The sequence below is a fragment of the Conger conger genome, chromosome 10 (genome assembly GCF_963514075.1).
Source record: "Conger conger chromosome 10, fConCon1.1, whole genome shotgun sequence".
NCBI classification, from domain to species: Eukaryota; Metazoa; Chordata; class Actinopteri; order Anguilliformes; family Congridae; genus Conger; species Conger conger.
Window position 1 is genome coordinate 31,702,465 of NC_083769.1, and position 18,345 is coordinate 31,720,809.

General features: G+C 41.0%; 1 protein-coding gene across 1 annotated transcript; it reads left to right on the forward strand.

Moving 5' to 3' along the window:
- Positions 1 to 11,610, forward strand: acss2 (acyl-CoA synthetase short chain family member 2). Its single transcript, XM_061257227.1, has 19 exons — positions 1 to 789; positions 1,536 to 1,731; positions 2,423 to 2,514; positions 2,833 to 2,936; positions 3,165 to 3,237; positions 3,587 to 3,662; positions 4,102 to 4,213; positions 4,486 to 4,533; positions 5,204 to 5,341; positions 5,463 to 5,633; positions 6,672 to 6,805; positions 7,676 to 7,808; positions 8,135 to 8,191; positions 8,476 to 8,556; positions 9,003 to 9,111; positions 9,522 to 9,590; positions 10,587 to 10,763; positions 10,980 to 11,054; positions 11,467 to 11,610. Exons 1-19 carry the CDS (start codon positions 663 to 665, stop codon positions 11,592 to 11,594), a joined length of 2,100 nt encoding a protein of 699 aa, XP_061113211.1. The 5' UTR covers positions 1 to 662; the 3' UTR covers positions 11,595 to 11,610.
- The last annotated feature ends 6,735 nt before the right edge of the window (positions 11,611 to 18,345 follow it).

Here is an 18,345-nt window from a genome sequence, read left to right on the forward strand (position 1 = left end):
TTGGGTCATAGCAAGTGGATAATCGACACCTTAATAAGGACTTTTGAAGGCTCTTAGTGGGATAACAAACGGTGGATGTCTGCTTATTGCATTCAATTAATGGTACAGTTAGCTATATGTACATGCATACGAACTTTCAGATCGGAAGTTCAAATTTGGAATTGAAGTTGCAAGTTTAAAGCAAACGACCTCGTCTCACGTAAATATAGTGCATCTCGTTTTTCTCAGTTAGCTTACTCGATGTACTCAAAATAAGTACTCTATTTTAGCTAACTGTAGTCATAAAACAGTTCTGTAAATGGTAGCTATAGCATTGTCCTTGAAACATCTATATACCCTATGCCACAAAGCTAGCTGTTTGATTTTGCAAGAATCAGTAACTTATACTTCGGTGGCTAGCTAGCGTATTAGCGTTCGCTAAGTCAGGGTCAATGTTACTGCGATAAGCCAAGCTAGCTCTGGCTCTAAGTTATATATTTTTATCAGTGAGAAAGTTAGCTAATGCTAGTTTGGTTGCTCGCGCGCTGCACAGAAGGAAGTGTAGCATCAATATAGCTAGCCAGCTATAGCTCTACATTATTGGCAGTTGGGTTTGTTTTGTTAGTGCAAGACCGATAACAAGCTAACGCTAGCTAGCGAACACTAACTCGATTCGTGCAAAAATGATTCCTGATAAACCCCCCAGAGATGATGTTTATCAAGCAGCCAGTGACTTGTTTAAAGATGCGCATGTTCCAACGTTTGAGAAATACAAAGAACTCTACCATAAATCCATTGAAAATCCAGAAGGTGAGTGTCCAATGTTACGTGTTATGCATGTTTCGAATGGAGAAGTGCTGCACAGCGTGTGCTGTCTGGTCGACTGCAATTTAGTGGTGATCTAAGGTAAAGGTATGCACCATTATCAAGCTAGCTGCTTGACATCCAACGAGCTTTGCACGAATGAAGCTCGTGCCTGTTCAGTTATTAGCTTAAATTAATACCTATATGACACTGCTCACATAATCTGCAGCAGTGCATTCATTCTTGCGAAATGCTGGGCCATTTTTCTTTCCTATTCGCTATACCAATATACCAAAGGTTGTTGTTTAAGTGTGTGCCAGGTCTCATGACGGATCAACTCAACTTTGATTTTAGTGGGGTTTTTAAAAAAAATTTTTTAATTGGGGGACGCTTTATTTCCAGGACAAAGGGGAACCATTACACTATTACAATCTGCAAAGAACTTCAGTTTATCAAGGATTTCAAGGACGTCATCTATCTACAGTACAACAGTGTCGCTGCACGGGAGCATTGTCTTTTTTCTTGGTTCAACGCTGCCCCCTGCTAGCACACTTCCTACAGTAATCTGGGGAAGTCTGCCACCTAACTGCTAACCATGTTCAGTCCCACAAGGGCTTCATCTCATGGTTTTTTACTTGTATAATGATTTGATTGCTTCACATGGAAGAGCTGATGTTTCTATGGCTGTCCACACCATTATGACTAATAAATGTTTTTTTTATTTTATCTTACAAACCCTTTTGCATCTTCAGAATTTTGGGAAACAGTTGCAAAGGACTTCTTCTGGAAATCCAAGCGCACTGGCCAGTTCCTGGACTACAACTTTGACATCACAAAGGGCAGGATCTACGTCAAGTGTATGGAAGGGGCCACTACCAATATCTGTTACAACGTCTTGGACAGGAATGTTAACGAGAGGAAACTTGGGGACAAAATTGCCTTCTTTTGGTGAGTTCTCGTGTATGTAAGAGTCATTTTAAATGAGCTGGCAGTTTTTAAAAGGAGAGCTGCAATTCTGTCTCTGATTAAGAATGCATCAACTCATTCATGCACATCTGATTAATGGCACTATGTTTTAAACATTCACTATTAAGCTATTTAGGAAATGTTTCCCATTGTTATTGCAGAATTTAGCAGCCATAGCCAATTGCATATACATTCATTAAAAGTGCAATGTAGTTCAATATTTTGACCATTTCATTATCTATAAGTCTATCTTCTTAGACTTAAAGAAATGAAGGCTGAATGCTGATGACATGTTGCTTGCCTTTTTCTGTACTCTTGGGGTTTGTTACATTACATTACAGTAATGCCATTTAGCAGACGCTCTTATCCAGACCGATGTACAGTTCATTAGACTAAGCAGGAGACAATCCTCTCCTGGAGCAATGCAGGGTTAAGGGCCTTGCTCAAGGGCCCAATGGCTGTGCGGATCTTATTGCTATTGCTGCCCACTGTGTTTTGTTTTGAGAATCACTGGCTTCAGTTTAATTTCCAAAATAATAATTTAGTTCCCCAAGAGTTTAATGGTCATGGTAACGCATGTTACTTGTTGATATATTTCCAAAATGAACAGGTTATCATGCTCTTGAAACGCATTAATTAATCATTAATATCACTTTGTTCATTTGAATCTCAGGGAGGGGAATGAGCCTGGAGATGAGCTGAACGTGACGTACCGGGAGCTGCTAAAGCAAGTCTGCAAATTCTCCAACGTCCTCAAGTCCCTAGGTACAGGTTCTTTATTTAATTAATTAATTTAACAGGGACAAATGCATACAACATTGCTTTATATATAAAATACAAAGTAGATGCCATGCATACAGGTTTCTAGCCATGGCTAATTTGCAACCCGTGTCCCGGGCCAGGCTTTTTAAAGTTAAAACAAGTTCTCACCTCCTTACATTCTGCATTCAGAGTAACCGTGCTATTGGTTTGAGAATGATGTCCGTGAGATATGCTTCAGGTGGGTCTGGCTAAGGGGAGAGGAATAGCACTCAGTGATGGATGGTGACGGTGGTTCTCCATCTGTATACTGTGTGCAAGCAGGAGTGAAGAAGGGCGACCGCATTTCCATCTATATGCCCATGATCGTGGAGCTGGTGGTAGCCATGTTGGCATGCGCACGCATTGGAGCCGTTCACTCCATTGTGGTAAGTGAGAATGTAAAGACTGTGGTACTTGTAACTTCATGATTTAAAAAAAATTGTCATAACAAATTTGCTATTTTTGTAATTAAAATGAATGTTTTTGCACATGCACACATTCAAGGGACTAAATGTGCCCATTATGTGGAGCAGCTTTGGACCTGTCTTTCAAGCCCACTGGAGTAGATGTTAAGTTTCTTTTGTTACATTTTTTTTTCTTTTTTTTCTCTCTAGTTTGCAGGATTTTCAGCAGAATCTCTTTGCGAGAGAATCCTGGACTCTCAGTGTTCTTTGCTAATCACCTCTGGTAAGAAAAGCCTGTTTTATTTTGCTGTTAAAAGGGATTATCCCCTGACCTTTTAGTCTTGGGTTTAATGAGCTTGTTTTGCACAGTGTTGTTTTCTGACCTGTTCGGCTTATTGGACTTGTGTTTGACAGAACTCATTGGCTGTAGTTTCTGCCAACACAGGTTCACGTTTTGATATGATGTACTGTCAAAATCATATTTTGGTGTACAGAAGCTTGAGTTGCTATATTCTATCCCTGTGAAATACTTCAGTAATTTAAGTGGAATATTACTGTGCATTCTGCCATTATCATATATCCAGTCCCATTTCAGAGATAATTCATTTTAGACTGTCCCCTCTACCTTGCAGATGGATTCTACAGAGGAGACAAGCTGATCAACTTGAAAGTGATTGCAGATGAGGCGCTGAGAAAATGCAGGGACAAGTGAGCACCGACAGGCTAATCATAGCGCATGCCTCTCACTGAATCATCTTACTCACATTTCCATAGTTAGACTGAGTGAAAAACTCCAACCAGCACTTGTGCAGTCTACACTGAGCGATATTAATTATGTTACGTGCGTGGTATGGCAGTGTCTCTGGATTCGAATTTCAGAGCATACTGTACACGACAGCTTTACTGCACAGTACAGTGTGGACTTGGCAGCACGTAGTACCTGGACACACAATGCAAACACTAGTAAACAGTAGTTTGGATGACCTCTAGTAGAGAATAAGTTGTGTTGTAAAATTAATGCCACTCGGCATATGTTGTATTCATTCACTTAACAACATGTTCTGCACTAATTCAGAATTTTTCATCACCCTTTATTCGTAATGTTAAGAGTGGTGAAGATGAGGAATTTTTGCTTTCCTACATCTAGAAACTTCCTGGTAAAGAAGTGCATCATGATAAAGCACTTGTCCAAGGAAGAGTCTGTCTGTGCGGCAGACTGCCAGTCTCCCCCAGCGAAGCGCAATTGTCCCGGCCTGCAGGTGAGGCCTCAGTATGGCCCTGGTCTCTTTTCATATTTGGGGGGTTCACCATTTAAGAAGTGTCATCACCGTAAAATAATTTGTTTGACTTGTAACCACTGTGCACCCTTAATTTCAAGACTTTTTAAAATGTATTTAGTAATCTTTGGTATGCATTGATAACATATTTGAAGTGGCAAATGTAAATTCATATCCTTTATTTAAGCCTCACTTTGTTGTGTGTGATAATATCATCAGTTGTGTTTTAAATAACCTTTTGATTAACCCTTTAGCAGGAGAAACAGAGAGAAAGAGTAAAGAAAGTCCGCCCTACACCTCAGGTATTTCACAGATTTCCCCAAGCTCCAATGTCTTTGAGCTTCTGTCTGAGCAAATATTTTCTGTATTTCTGTATTGATATTTCTTCCCTTGTTACACAGGCAAACTACTGTCTTCTAAGAGCCCTACTATGTTTTCGTGTGATTTCTGTTGTCCTCTCGAGACCTGTTGTACTACAATTTTCATGTGGGTCGAGGTTTCTTTAGTTAATTATTGAATTTCTATTCTGAGGACGTGGAATATAGGGGCTATTTTAAAAAGCTTGAAAATGAAGCCCCCCAAAAATGTATAAGAAGTTTGGCCTTTTTTAAATGTTGGGCATGAATTTGGTCAACTTCATTTGACCTATATCCATTGTGTTTATCTGAGTGGCTCTATTCAATCACATTTCTCTGCCTCTGTGTTCTTCTGCTCTCCTTCTTAACAGAAGTACAGTAAACATGTTGTTGGAATTAACATCACTATCATCATCATTAATAATGTCAACAGCCCCCCTTTTCTGTACAGAATCAGTAATTAAGTATGATAGTAGTATAAGCTGTGGCACTGAGTTTCTTTCTCGCAAAGAAACCCTATAATACCAATATTGGCAGCTGTAGCCATTGGGCAGGTTAAGTCCTGCAGTTTTAGAGTGACTGCTCAGGGAGGTGATGAGCACTGTGCTCCACGCAGGTGCCCTGGGACCCGGAGATGGACCTCTGCTGGCACACGCTGGTGAGCACGGCCTCTGAGGAGTGTGAGCCCGAATGGTGCCAGTCTGAAGACCCCCTCTTCATTCTCTACACCAGTGGTTCCACAGGCAAGCCCAAGGTAACAGGGCTCTCACAGTTGACTTAGGAGATGCTTATGGGTTTAACGTGTAACACTTTTGTAAAGTCTCCTCGTGTTACTTCAGCACCATTACATGCTCTTCCGCCCTGTCCCCTGGCAGGGAGTGCTGCACACGGTCAGTGGGTACTTACTGTACACTGCCGCCACCTTCAAGTTTGTGTTCGACTACCAGCCTGATGATGTGTACTGGTGCACAGCTGACATTGGCTGGATCACAGGCCACTCCTACATCACCTATGGGCCCCTGGCCAATGGGGCCACCAGTGTGCTGGTAAGGAAGAAAGTTTGCTGTCAGGAATTATATATTTGAGTTAACAGTTTTCTTCTGTGAGTTTGTATAAGATGTTCCATAAATTAATAACTAATTAAAAATATTTATATTGTAAGTGCAAATATCTAGAACTAACTAACTTCCACCTTGTCTTTTTATACTAACTGATCTCCTGTTTGAAATTTCTTCTAGGATAATTTTAATGAAACCCTTTCCTTTTAAATGTTTAAAATCCAGTTTAAATTAGTGCATGTAATTAAAAACTAAACCTATTGGATTTGAACAAGAGAAGTCTATTGTGGGGGCTGCCTTAAAGAAATCTGACCAGTACTATAGAATATAAGAAAAGATGAAACGCTAACACTGACTGTGTGTCTGCCCTATTCTGAGAATGTGGAAAGACGTGTCACTCTGTTGCCGCTGGGACCTTTTTGTCCTCGTTTTGTTTGACCTCATCCTACGCTCTAATCCTATTTTAATTATGATTTTAATGATCTTTTTTTAATTTGTACAAATATTACTTTCCATCTTGTTTCTTGGTCTTATTTCACTTTAGAATTCTGTCCCCAGCTCTCTGTCAGATCCGTCTGATCTATACTTTTCCCCCTGTTGTTATCAGTGTGACTTTCCTCCCCTCTATCTGCCTCAGGTCCCCCATCGCTACCTCCATGTGCTGCCCCTCCATTTCTCTGTCCAGTATTGTTGCCTTTGCCATTTTCACACCCTTCCTTCTGTTCCCTGTTTGTCTCCACCTTCCTCCCTCTGCTCAAATAAAAGGTGTTGGCACATGAAAGCTAATCTCTTACATGATAAGCCTGCGTGTGCTTGGAGCTTACTTGCACTCCCTGATACTGATGCGTCACTACCATTCCTTAAAGTTAATATTTCAGTTGGAAAAACAACAAATTAATAACGTAGTTATAGAAGAACATGCCTTTTATTCCATAGATGCACTAAAATGGGGCACAATACCAAAGGGTCAATTGTTGCAGTAGACTATAATAATGTCAGTAGTGAAAAGCCATGTCATTTGTTCAGTTTGAAGGTTTGCCTACCTATCCGGACATGAGCCGCATGTGGGAGATCGTGGATAAGTATCAGGTGACCAAGTTCTACACAGCCCCCACAGCCATTCGTCTGCTGATGAAATATGGGAATGAGCCAGTCCACAAGTGAGTCCCTGTCCCACTTATTCAATCCTGATCCCTAACAGGGTGTGTACAACTGGGTTTAATTGAGTGTATTGACTGCTACTGTCCAAATATGGTGAACCTAAAACAGTCCATCCGAGTAGTGCAGCAAGGCATTGGGGATGTCCGTAAAACAATAATACTGTAAACATTGTGTGGGTGTGTTAGTAACCCCTAATCTTTTCAGTCAGTTGCCCAGGAAATGTACGTTTGCAGACTGGGCTGACTGGTTTTAGTTTTGGCTGAGGATGTGTGTTGTTTTTTGGCTGACGTTGTGTGTTTTGTTCTGGCTGAGGTTGTGTGTTGTGTTCTGGCTGAGGTTGTGTGTTGTGTTTTGGCTGAGGTTGTGTATTGTGTTTTGGCTGAGGTTGTGTATTGTGTTTTGGCTGAGGTTGTGTGTTGTGTTCTGGCTGAGGTTGTGTGTTGTGTTCTGGCTGAGGTTCTGTGTTGTGTTTTGGCTGAGGATATGTGTTGTGTTTTGGCTGAGGTTGTGTGTTGTGTTTTGGCTGAGGTTGTGTGTTGTGTTTTGGCTGAGGTTGTGTATTGTGTTTTGGCTGAGGTTGTGTATTGTGTTTTGGCTGAGGATATGTGTTGTGTTCTGGCTGAGGTTGTGTGTTGTGTTCTGGCTGAGGTTGTGTGTTGTGTTTTGGCTGAGGTTGTGTATTGTGTTTTGGCTGAGGTTGTGTATTGTGTTTTGGCTGAGGTTGTGTGTTGTGTTCTGGCTGAGGTTGTGTGTTGTGTTCTGGCTGAGGTTCTGTGTTGTGTTTTGGCTGAGGATATGTGTTGTGTTTTGGCTGAGGTTGTGTGTTGTGTTTTGGCTGAGGTTGTATGTTGTTCCCCTTCCTCCTGCAGATTCACACGGAAATCCCTGAAGGTGCTTGGCACCGTGGGGGAACCCATCAATCCCGAGGCCTGGCAGTGGTACTTCAACGTGGTCGGTGACAAGAGGTGCCCTGTGGTGGACACCTTCTGGCAGACCGAGACTGTGAGTGCCCGCTGGAAATTTAAAATCTCCTTGCACCTTGTATTTAGAGACGCACCACAGGCTGCTGGTCCAGCTCCCACTGCAGGAAGTTTTATTTATAATCTGTTGAGTGCATTTTGGCAACAAATAAGGACAGATATCAGTGGAAGGGCAATATGGGGAACAGAATGCCCCCTCACAGAGCTGAAGCACAGTGCATCATAGAGCCACTGCAGTCTGAAAAAAGAGCGTTTTTAATCTGTGTGTGAGAGTGAGTAGTGACTCTCCTCTTCTTCCCTCCCTATCCCCCCCCCCCCCCCCCCCCATTGTTCTGTCCTCTTCTCCAGGGGGGACATGTTCTGACGCCCTTGCCAGGTGCCACGCCCATGAAGCCTGGGTCAGCTGTAGGTTTTCCTCATGCTGGTCTCACTGTTGACCCATAAAGATGCATCTCTGCAACAGCACTTGTATTAAATCAGCCATTGTCTGTTTGCTCATCATTTTTACTGAAGCATTTTGGTGCAATGAGATGAGATGTACTTTATTCATCTTGAAAGGGAAATTGACTTGCCCACCAAACTCAAAGGCACTAAAACAACAAAAAAGACAATAGGATAAATCTTATACAGTTGTGTCCTAGATTTTTGGGTTTGTCTTAATTTGAGATTTTATCTATTCTCTGTGATAGACATTCCCCTTCTTTGGTGTTGTTCCTGCTATTCTGAACGAGTCTGGAGAGGAGCTGGAAGGACCAAGTGAGGGCTATCTGGTACTGTGAATTTAGTACAACTGATATACATATTGGTCCTATGTTCTCCATTTCTGTTTATGCCTCAACCCACTTAAGAGAATATACATTTTCGAAACCTTTACTTAATTTAATTTGCCTTGTGTACTGTCCTTTTGTTATGCAGTGCATGTACAGTGCTGTATAACAACATTATCCAACCGTTATTTAGTACTTAGAATGCATTGCATGGTCGTGTCCTATTGTATCTGAAAGGACTGCTGCTAGGAAACAGGTCCAGTGGGCTACACACTAGTACACTACTACTTGAATCCAAGCCACCCATGGTGGGATGAAGCTAGCATGGCTTAGCTCATGATGTAGCACAGGCTTTAGCCTGAATCTAGCCTCCATGGCTTAATGTTCACCATTATCAACAGAGCCACTCAAGGCTGATTTCTTCCTTTTAATCTTTCACTGCTTCTCAGGTGTTCAAGCAGCCCTGGCCAGGAATCATGAGGACTGTGTATGGAAACCAAGAGAGGTTTGAGACCACCTACTTTAAGAAGTTCCCTGGATACTATGTTACAGGCGATGGTGAGATGATACTTCTCTATCAAAGACTTGCCTTGAATTTCACACCGGCAATCTGGTTTACTATCTGATCATGCCCAGACAGTGCTTGAAGCTTTGTTGGTGTTATACACTGCTGGTTACAGGGAGAGTTATGTGTAGTTATATGAGCTAGACATGCCAAGTTGGAACCGTATATAGCTTACTCATTTTTCTACCTTTTCCAGCTTTATATATATATATATATCTATATATATATATATATATATATATAAAGTTTTCCTAACTGATGCATCTTCAAATGTTGAAACTTAGACTCTTTGCAGGGGTGCTTTATTGATGCTTATGCTTCTATGACATTGGCAGTGCTATCATTTGCATGAGTTTATGATGTGTAAAGGACTCCATTATGAGCTCTGATGCTGCTCTCACAGGTTGCCGGAGGGATAAGGATGGTTATTACTGGATCACGGGAAGGATAGATGACATGCTGAATGTGTCTGGTAAGCACTGCTGCACACCTCTCTCTCTCAAGGGGAGCTCCTCATCGGGCCTCTGTAGGCCTGCTCACTGTTGCATAGTGATAATATACAGCACATCCAGTAATGTGCAAAAGTCTTCGGCTCATGTAAAAAAAGATATTAAAAAATACAAATCCATGAACCAAAGATTTTTTCAAGCATAAATAAATTGAAAGTTTTTAATATCAAGACATACTATAAAGAGCAGTGTAGCGTTAAAAGCTAAATCAAATCAGTATTTGTTGTGACCACTCTTCACCTTTAAAATATTTATCTTCTGTACACTATCCTGCAGTTTTATAAGAAAAAAAAAAACGTATTTGTTTTTTAAATTAATGTTTGGAGATTTCCTCTTTTGTAAATTAACAAATATCTAAGACCAAATTTATATAAAATTAAATGTAGGGTGCCCAAGATTTTTTGCACTGCACTGTACCTTCAGTAACTATTTCAGTAGCGCCATTAACTTTAGGAATATGGTCGTAAATAGCCACATCGTAAATACAAGCTCCCAGACACGCATATAACAACAGCTACATTGATTATCATTCTGTTTCAGTCAGTTCGTTTATTCACGGTAATATGGAAGAAGAAAAAAAGAAAAGTCATGAATGGCCTTTATAAATAACTGTGTAATCACATTTGTTTTAAATGCATGACGCATGATAACATCACAACTCTAGCCAGACCCAAAAATAATTGATTGACAGAGTTCAGTAGCAAAGCGTTCCCTGGTGTGTGCTTGAGTGGTGTATAAGTTTCCATTACAGTTCTGATTATTGTTGAGAGCAGTCTCTCTCCCTCTCTCTCTCTCTCCCTCCCTCCCTCCCTCTCTCTCTCTCCCTCCCTCTCTCCCTCTCTCCTTCTCTCCCTCTCTCTCTCCCTCTCTCCCTCTCTCTCTCCCTCTCTCCCTCTCCCTCTCTCTCTCTCTCTCTCTCTCTCTCGCCCTCTCTCCCTCCCTCTCTCCCTCTCTCTCAGGGCACTTGTTGAGCACGGCGGAGGTGGAGTCGGCCCTGGTGGAGCACACTGCAGTGGCGGAGGCTGCGGTCGTGGGCTGTCCTCACCCTGTGAAGGGGGAGAGCCTGTACTGCTTCGTGTCCCTCAGGGACGGGGTGGGCTACAGCGGGGCGCTGGAGACCGAGCTCAAGAAGCAGGGTGCGTGTGAGGGAGCCGGGTTTCAGCGGTCTGCATCGTATGCATTGCTTATGTATATGGCTAGAGCGCTGAGTAAATAATGTTTTAGCATTACCATTGTCCATCTCTTAATTAAAAGACCTACTTAATCTTAGAAGGTTGTGTGTATGATATGGCATAAGGTTTAAGGTAGTTAGGTTTAGAGAAGTACTGATGGCTGCCTCCCACCCTCAACAGTGAGAGAGAAGATTGGTGCAATTGCCACTCCGGATTACATACAGAATGCCCCTGGCTTGCCCAAAACCAGATCAGGTGAGGATTCCACTATTTACATTATACTTTATACCTGTGTTGCTGCCCATAGAGGCTTTTATGATGTGTGTTTCTCTTCAAGTGGATATAATTATGTGCAAGTAAACTGTGCCCTTAAGTGTGGAAATGAGAAATATTGCATACCTGTACCTGGCAGAGGTCCTTGTTTACAAAAATGAATTGTAACGTTTTAGTTGATGTTTTTAGATTTAAGCATTCGTTGTAGTCATCTGTAATTTAAGTCCTTCAATACTACTCTTAGAAGCTAAGCTAGCTAGAAGATTCAGGGCTTGGGCCTTTGTCCAACTGGATACATTTTATAAATGTCACAACTGTAGTTTTAAAAGAAGTAAAAGGCCGACATGGCTTGTTTTATTTCTCCTGTACGTGTGGATGTGCTCCTGGGACACAGGGAAGATCATGCGTCGCGTTCTGCGGCAGATCGCCCGGGGCGAGCGGGACCTCGGGGACGTGTCCACGCTGGCTGACAGCTCCGTCGTCGAGCAGCTCTTCGAGAACCGCTGCGTCACCGCCGTGTGATGGAGGGTTCTGGAACATGGGGGTGGGTGGGTGGGGGGGGGGGGGTCTGCTGTGAGGGACCAGGATGACCAGTCAGATTACTTTCACAGTCATCGTGCTTTCACAGGCTGATGTGCCAATGCATGGTGGGGGTAGGGGGGGGGGGCACTGCAGTAACAATGCAGCTGACTTAGAATGTCCCTCTGATGCAATAACATTTTATACATTCAACACAGAGATCGCTGCCTTTCTTTTATTTTTTTAGCTCCTGATTTTGCCATTTTAAGCCTTTCTTCCTGCATGGGGGTTTTCAGGTTGTTTGTGACTGTCATTTACCATTTTTGTACCATTTAACATCGCAGTGTTATTATTTTTGCTGCCCTTTCCATTTCACTCCTCCTGTTGGCTGTGGTCTTCTGTGTGTTTTGTGCATTGTAGCTTGAGTTACTGACTACTGTGATGGTAATATCAGAATTATGCTAGACCATACTTGTTTTTTTTCCCTTTTTTGTTATTAGGCGTGTATCGCTAAATTATTTAAGGGTAAAATGTCCATTTTCCAACATAACTACAAAGGAAACGGGTTGGTATTTCTTAGACAAATGTATTTGAAAGTATATTTTTGTTACTACTTTCTGTACTAGAGTAAATGTAAGCTGATAATGATATAAGCTTAATTAGTCAGAATTAGGTTTATGTCCAGTATTTTGTTTTTATTTGAACATACAGGTTCTCTTATGTAGTTGAGTGGCATTTGAGTAAATCAGGTCTTTGCAAAGTTTTTTTTTGTGTGACTTCAATGGTCGCAGTACATTAGAGTCGTTTCACAGCCAATCAAATGTTGGCATTTTGATAGAGTTGGCCGTTCCATCTGTTGGGCTGTGGTCCTGCCTTTGGGATTACCACAGGTTTTTAATTTATCAGTAATAAATTAATGAACTCCCAACACTAGACTCTACTATTGCCTCCTTGTCCATCAGAGGATGCTGGTTCCCTAGAGTTCAACAAAAACACCATAGAGTTTTTCTTCCTCATTTAATTACTGTAGAATTATACATTGTCAGTTCAGTGAGATTAGATATGATCGTTTATGCAATTATTGATAGTTCCTCACTGTCAAAATGATCAACCAGGAATTTAAGTTGAAATGATCAACCAAGGAGGAAGTGATTAATTTGTCATTTACGTCTATTTATTTTACTAAAGAAATCCATGACCTGTGAAAGGAAATGTTTTATTTAATTAATGCAGTAATTGAAACTGAATTGTGAAGTTTTAATTAAAATCTGCAGTAGGTGCAACTGCATGTTAATGATTCCCTCTTATTTGAATGTTCCTGTTTTTTCTGTGATTTACCGTAGTTTATTCCGAAACAAGATTTAGTTTAAGAGAGGTTTTCTCCAAAAGCAGCATTTGACGCTTTCATATGGTATGAACCACTCATTTACTACGCACTATCCAGACTCCATTTTGTGTTTTTGTAGTTGTTGATTTCGGTACTGAGTATTCCCATTGGGAAATTCCCGTGGTAACATCATAAGCATGTCAGGATCATAGCTACTGTATACTAAACCTGTTTTTTGTGGGCGCCCCTGGTCAAAAAGCCTTTTACAATGAATATCAAGTGAACAGAAGCGAACCTGACTTCTGAATGGTACAAAGTTAAACATGATACATTTCTTCAGATTTTCATTTTATTTGAATGCAGTTTCAAAATAATAAAAAAGGAAAACGGCTCTGCAAAAGCTTGGCAGCCCTGTCAGTTAATACTTTGCAGCTCCTCCTCGGGCAAATATAACCGCTTGTAAACGCTTCTTGTAGCAAGCTAAGAGTCTTTCGATCCTCTTTTTTTATATGATTTGTAAACGGTAAAAAATGAAAATAAAAAGCAATCTTACTTTAAAATTTGCAGAAAGGTCTCGTTCAACTACGATTTAGGTTTGCTTTTGATCACGCTGGCATTTTATTTCTGTTGGGTCTTGGAAGAATTAGCTTTTAATATGTGCAGTATTTTGCTTTTCTTTTGCATCTTGTCAAAGAACCAAAAATGCCGAAACATTAAAAAGTAAAGCAGTCGCTATATTTATATTGCACCCTGTTGCCCTGTTTGGGTGGTTGAAAATGAAAACTTGATCTAAGTGTAGAACCGAGCACAGGCATGTAAAATACATGAAATACCTCCCCTTCTTCGTCTAACTTGACCATCTCCATTAGGCCCCAGGCAGGTTTGCTTCCCAGGTAGGAGCCAGCCCTGCCCTTCAGCCAGGTCCTTAAACTGGATTCCCCAAGTAAGTTGCATACTTGTTAACCTGTCTAACCAAAGTTTGTGATGTACACTCACTGATGTACACAATTTATTAGGTACACCTGTACATCAGCTTGTTAATGCAAACACTCAATCAGCCAATCATGTGGCTGCAACTAAACATGTGTTGTTAATGAGAGTTTAGAGGAGAAGGGCCAGACTGGTTGAAGCTGACCGGAAGGTGACAGTAATGCAAATAACTACGCACTACAACAGTGGCATGCAGAAGAGAATCTCTGAACAGACAACGTGTCAATGATGGGTGGTTGACGGATGGAAATCAAAATGATTTGCTTCCTGTATAAAATTGTACTATTTGCTCAAAAATGTGGGAAAAAAATGTTTGTATAATTAGGTGGATTTTAGACATTTTATCCAACCAGGATTTTTGTAGTTGTTTCTGCAGGACATGTTTTAATAATTTAATAAATCATTGTAATAGTTCACTTGTAGTCATAGGAAACATCATTATAATTAAGTATGTTGACAGAACTGCATTTGGAAATGTCCTGTCATTTTCGATAATTGCCCTTTTGATTTATATGCCATTTTGAACTTGACCGTTTGAATTTCTGTGAGTTTACTTCAATTAAAGGAACAATTGGTAATTTCGGACTTCTAACGGTCAGGAGAGGAATTGCAGCAGCAAATTCTCTGGGAATGCGCTGAAGTTGAAACGCCATTGGCTGTGGCAATTAGAACCAATTTTCAACCAATGAGCTTGAATTATTGTACAGTTATACGATGTTTTGGTAGAGTTTGAAACCCGAATTTAAGGACTATAAACAAAGGTAAGGGGTGAGTCAACATGTCAGTGAGCCTTGAAATAAATGAATGAAAGGAAGGGTTTTACAATGGTTTCGTAACAATATTTTAACATAAAATATTTGACCTATTGTACCTTTAAATATGTTGATTATGGACTCAAAATTGCTAGGCCTCTCAGTCTTATCAGCTCTTTTACCATGATATAATTAGGTACCCTGTGGCAGACTGTGAACCTGATCTATATTTTTCTACTTTAATACTCTTAATAATCCTGTCCATTTCCACTATACATTGATTTTAGACATTATAGACTTAATAGAATGAAGGGAAATCCCCCCAGCACCCTTATGGGCATGTAATTGGATATATCTGAGTACTTCACTACGTGCTGTGCGGATAATAGTGGATAATGGTGGCTGGCAGGTCTCTTTATAATGTCAGTGCCATGAATGTTTTTTGTTTGTGAGTGACTAAAGTATGAATTCTCATGTTATCAGCAAGCCTTTCCGATTGTACTGGCCTAAGGCTAGCCAGCAGCTGAGTTATTTTGTATTTATTTTGTGAGAACAGACTCAGACTATGTATGCAAGTGTGCTCCATTGGTTTTTACATGGAATATGACAAAGAAAATGAGGTTTTTGAAAGTGCCAGTAGTTTGATATTAAGAGACCTAATCTGTACCATGTATGAAGTGGTAGGAGACCGTGTTTTTTGGATCAGGCTTTGGTTTCCAACATCCCTATGTATGTAAACCAAAGGCCTTGCACATATTTTTTTAACTAACTGAAAAGCAGAATTTGATGTGGCAAGTAACAGTTGCATTCATGCCCTTTAAACATTTTAGAGATCTCACAATGAATGATAAATACAATGTAAACGTGGTGCTATAAACCTCCCATCTCTTTCTCCTTATTGGACCTCCCTTTTTATCTTCATTCAAGTATGTTTGCATTCTTACAACATTAAAGTCAATGGAGGAAGCACATGCTATTATTTATTCATAATATTTGTGTTTGCAGAGTGTTTTGTCATTTCACAGAAATTATGAAGGACTGATTGGATGTGCAGCCTCCTTTGACTTAGACCACAAGGTGGCGCCATTGCTGAAGAAAATGTATACATAACTGCCATGCATGCAGGAAATGGAGATCTTGTTTTTCATGAAAAATATACATGTTTTTCTCTAGTGTTCCATTTTTGTGATGGGACTGTGTAGTGTTGATTTTTGTTTCTCTAGTGTTCCATTTTTGTGATGGGACTGTGTAATGTTGATTTTTTGTTTCTCTAGTGTTCCATTTTTGTGACGGGACTGTGTAGTGTTGATTTTTTTGTTTCATCTAGTGTTCCATTTTTGTTAATACCCTCACATTCAGGATTTTAGTCCAATGGCATTGGAGAAAGGTTCAGACTGAATAATTCTTGTTTGGGTTTAGGGGAGGCTGTATTTTATTATCCAGTTTGCCTGATGTTGTTTGGGTTTAGGGGAAGTTGTGTTTTATGTTCAGCTTGTTTGGTGCTTGTTTGGGTTTAGGGGAAGTTGTGTTTCATGTTCAGCTTGTTTGGTGCTTGTTTGGGTTTAGGGGAAGTTGTGTTTCATGTTCAGCTTGTTTGGTGCTTGTTTGGGTTTAGGGGATGTTGTGTTTTATGTCAAGTTTGCAAGTGTCTGTGAGGATGCATATCCCTCTGTCCTTCCCCTCCTTTTGTTTTATTGGAGGTGCCAGAGTTTGAATCAGTAATGAGGCATGCATAACGACAGGCTGAGAGTGAGAGAGATTTGTGTTCATGTCATGACCTGGTGTCCGATATCAGTTTTATACTGTAATTTCCCAAAAAATGAAGAGAGGAAAAAAAAAATCCATACCTGGCATGTTTATTACGGTAATATAACTCTGTACCTTTGTCTTCTTCCCCGAAATGAAACTTGAGATACTGAGCTTTTAGGCTGGTCCACCGGGGGGGAAAGATGACCCTGCCCAGTCGATCAGCTGTCTTAAAATCAAAGACGCTTTAATAAGAAAGAAAGCAAAACCCCATGGTAAAGCACATATGGTGCAGTATGATGCAATCGCCTACAAATGTTCATATTTAACTTTCAATAAACGTTTTCTGCTTTGTTTATCTAGCCATAGCAAACACAAACCCTGCGCCCACTTAATCTCACTCTGTCTCTATCTCTTCCTCTCGCTCCCCCTTCCCTGATTCAGTCCTGATATTGGTGATCGTTTTTAGCCTGTCCTTTGTTGCAGGGGCGGTGAGGGAATAAGCACGGTCAGACGATTCGATATCTCCAGCAGACTGCAGCACAGCCAGACTGCTGCTGTCCATGGCACTGTAGAGGCAAAGCTGCTTCTAATGTCTGACTTTAACCTCAGGCAGGGGAAGATATAAATATATGCATTCTTTAGTCTAAACAGAGGAAGTATAAATGCAGTGATTTCATAGTCATTATTTAATAGTGCAGCTCTCTCTACGATGGCTGTGATGTGTTTTTGATGGAGCCCAACATAAACATTACGCTGCTATGTTTTTACCAGTTGGAGAAAGAAACCCTGCAGCGAGCGTTTGTGTCATATTAAATAGAAATATGTCTTCTCTACATCCACTGCAAATGTAAACATTCAGCAGCGTCATTCCTGTGTAATAACAAAGGTGACAAATTCAGGGCTGGAGTTAAGGTCATTTAAAGTCAGCTGACTTTGTCACATTCGCTCACATCATTGTGCTTATGAATGTTTTCTGTGATTACACTGAGAAGTTGCCCGATGAAAGACAAACCTTTTTTGCCATGTCCATTTGAGATAATTTTTAGCCTTGCTGTACAATTACACCCACAACCAGAAAGACTGCAGGGTGTCTGTTGATCTTCCAACCCACCTGCTCTAACTGAGAGGTATAAAGAATGGGTTGGGGTTTCAATCTAGGAGGGCAGGATCCTGGAGACAACTGTGGGGACAGCCTAGGTGTCCCTGGGGTGTGGCCAGCTGTCGGGTGCGCTTGACCCTGGTGAACATATGTAGTCGGCTGGGGTGCTGGGGGGACTGACGCTGATGCTGTGATACTGGGGGTGATGGAAAATCACAGTGGGATGGGGGGGTGATAGGGGGCCGGTTGGGGGGTGCAGCATGTGTTTGCACATGGAAACAAAGGCTGTGGGAGACACAGACATTGGTGTCCAGCGTATGGGCCAGGCAGGCAAATCTCATAAAATACTTTACACAGGGATACCATACTGCCAGCTCAAACCTGCACACTCCCTGCTGTCCCGGGGATGTATTTCATGGGAAGCACATCTACTAACCCTTTTCGGTTTCTTCCCCCTGATTACTGTTGCGTCTTTAGATTGTGTGTGTGTGTGTGTGTGTGTGTGTGTGTGTGTGTGTGTGTGTGTGTGTGTGTGCATGAGTGCGTGCATGTGTGTGTACGCATGAGACAAGACAGCAGCTGGTTGACTGACAAATCTGCACAGATCAAGAGGCCAGATTGTGCTCTGTGTTGAACAATTATAAGGAATAAAACAGAACACCCCATCAAACATGAGCTTTTGCCTATTTGAGATTTAATTTGGAGCAGTCAGTCTATATTACTAAATATGTACATTGTGTCTGAATTGCAACACACCTTCTGCGCCTGTTTTTGTTTGCTTTAAAAAAAAAAAAAGAATCTGCTTATTCTGTAAGCCAATAATGATTTACTAAGATG